Raw genomic sequence first — 2,500 nt, 5'->3', positions numbered from 1 at the left:
CTGCCATCATTACACAGTCACCCCTGCCATCATTACACAGTCACCCCCTGCCATCATTACACAGTCACCCCCTGCCATCATTACACCCCCAAACACTCTCTTCTCAATAACCCAATACACACAATGACCAATCTTTAATTGCAAATAGAACATAATATTCAGTCTTAGTGTGTGTGTGTGTGCATCAAATATTTTTCAAGGCAAAGATCCTTTAAACCCACTGCAGCCTTGCACTTCACCAGGAGAGGTCGCTGTAACTGAAGCTTCGAGAAATGAACCTATTTCCGATACAATTGTCCAAGTGGTTCGATGCTTCATTTGCCATCACTACCTTCCTCCATGTTTCTGTCCCCGCCACTTCTTTCTGTTTCCATGTGAGCGCTGAGGCAGTCCTGCCCCTATGCTCTCATTGGTTGAGACGCGTGGTGACGCCCATCCTAAGCCAATACTGATCAACATCAACCTCTCTGATTGGTCCTCTAAGTGTCGATGAGTGGAGGGCTTCTCTGATTGGTCCTCTAAGTGTCGATGAGTGGAGGGCCTCTCTGATTGGCCCTCTAAGTGTCGATGAGTGGAGGGCCTCTCTGATTGGTCCTCTAAGTGTCGATGAGTGGAGGGCTTCTCTGATTGGTCCTCTAAGTGTCGATGAGTGGAGGGCCTCTCTGATTGGTCTAAGTGTGGATGAGTGGAGGACCTCTGATTGGTCCTTTAAGTGTCGATGAGTGGAGGGCCTCTCTGATTGGCCCTCTAAGTGTCGATGAGTGGAGGGCCTCTCTGAGTGGTGGGCTTGTGCGCGTTGTGGCGGCTACAGAGCAGGGCGAGGCAGACAGGAAGTACGCAGTATCCCACGGCTCGAGGGTCGGCTCTCGTGCAGGAGAACAGGAAGAGGAAGAGCTGCAGGTACGGAAGCAGGAAGAGCGACGCCCACATCCAGACAGGAAGTGGAGGCAGACGACCCCCGAAGCTCTGAGACCAGCTGATCGGGGGTGCGGTGGACGGGCCGCCCGCCCCCCTCTCAACGAGCTCCAAACTGAAGCTCTGTACCTCAAATACGTAGTAAACCAAGATGGCGCTGAGCAGCAGGAAGAGCAACACGCCCAACCAACCCATCCGCTGACGGAAGTTCATCATCCTCCATTCTGAGGAGAGAGAGAGAGATCATCATCATCATCATCATCATCATCCTCCATTCTGAGGAGAGAGAGAGAGATCATCATCATCATCATCATCACCCTATATATTATAATAACTCTTTATTATAACTCTATATTAGATAACCCTTCCGGGGCCGTTCTCATGTCATCAAATGTCCCTCCTCGACTCCTCGACTCCTCGACTCCTCGACTCCTCGGTCCTCCGGTAGTGACCCGGAAATGAATTTCAGCGCGCCATGTTGAAGGACATCTCATTTCTCTAAATGCACATCGAGGACCGAGCATCGAGCGTCGAGGAGGCTCTCTGGAGGAGCTCTAACCGAGGAGACACTGATGGGTCCTCCACGGTCCTCCACGGCTCCTTCGTGGGTGCATTTCCGGGAACAGAGATGTTTCAAAGAGGCGTGACGCACGGCCGGACTGATCTCAGCCAATCACAGCTCTGCATGCATCCCCTGGATATTATTTTATTAACTGCTTTCATCGTGACGTGATGTTTCCAGAGAGAACAGCTGTGAGGTCCGTGCAGAAAGCAGAGCAGTGTGTATAATATATATCACTCAGTATAACAGGCCTACTCTCTTTGCTTTAGTTTAGTAGATATCTACAAACAAAGAGTCCAGATGTTTCTAAAACCATTTAGTGCTTCACAAAATAAAATGCACAACGGCTGTAGCCTGATGATATGCTTTAGGAGCTGTAGGTGCGTGTGTGTGGTGTAGGTGTGTGTGGTACAGTGTGTAGGTGTGTGTGTGGTACAGTGTGTAGGTGTAGGTGTGTGTGGTACAGTGTGTGGTGTAGGTGTGTGTGGTACAGTGTGTAGGTGTGTGTGGTACAGTGTGTAGGTGTGTGTGGTACAGTGTGTAGGTGTGTGTGTGGTACAGTGTGTAGGTGTAGGTGTGTGTGGTACAGTGTGTAGGGTGTGTGTGTGGTACAGTGTGTGGTGTAGGTGTGTGTGGTACAGTGTGTTGGTGTAGGTGTGTGTGGTACAGTGGTGTAGTTTTTGGTTTTTTTGGTGTGGTACAGTGTGTGGTGTAGGTGTGTGTGGTACAGTGTGTAGGTGTGTGTGTGGTACAGTGTGTGGTGTAGGTGTGTGTGGTACAGTGTGTGGTGTAGGTGTGTGTGGTACAGTGTGTAGGTGTGTGTGGTACAGTGTGTGCGTAGATGCAGCGGACAGACAGGTCTCAGTTGGTTTGGTGTCCTCTGCTTACTTTTAATACTTGTAAATAAAACTTTTGGCCCGTCATTTATTTCCCTCATTGTAGCGACCAAAGAGGGGGGGGGGATATATCCAGTCTCTGATAGTGTTACGTTATTATGAGAGTGCTCTCATACTTGTTTGATTC

The 2,500-nt window shown here is 49.7% G+C and overlaps 1 protein-coding gene across 1 annotated transcript in view; it reads right to left on the bottom strand.

The window, feature by feature from the left end:
- Window positions 1–2,500, bottom strand: part of tmem251 (transmembrane protein 251) — a 5,100-nt gene that overhangs the window by 1,475 nt on the left and 1,125 nt on the right. Inside the window, exon 2 of the mRNA XM_034120979.1 lies at window positions 1–1,139. This exon is cut by the window's left edge and continues 1,475 nt beyond it. Coding sequence (XP_033976870.1) covers window positions 748–1,131 — 384 coding nt within the window. The 5' untranslated portion in view covers window positions 1,132–1,139 and the 3' untranslated portion in view covers window positions 1–747. The remainder of the gene's footprint in view (window positions 1,140–2,500) is intronic.

This window comes from Trematomus bernacchii, unplaced genomic scaffold (genome assembly GCF_902827165.1).
Source record: "Trematomus bernacchii unplaced genomic scaffold, fTreBer1.1, whole genome shotgun sequence".
Taxonomy (NCBI): domain Eukaryota; kingdom Metazoa; phylum Chordata; class Actinopteri; order Perciformes; family Nototheniidae; genus Trematomus; species Trematomus bernacchii.
This window is presented reverse-complemented; position numbering and strand designations above follow the sequence as displayed.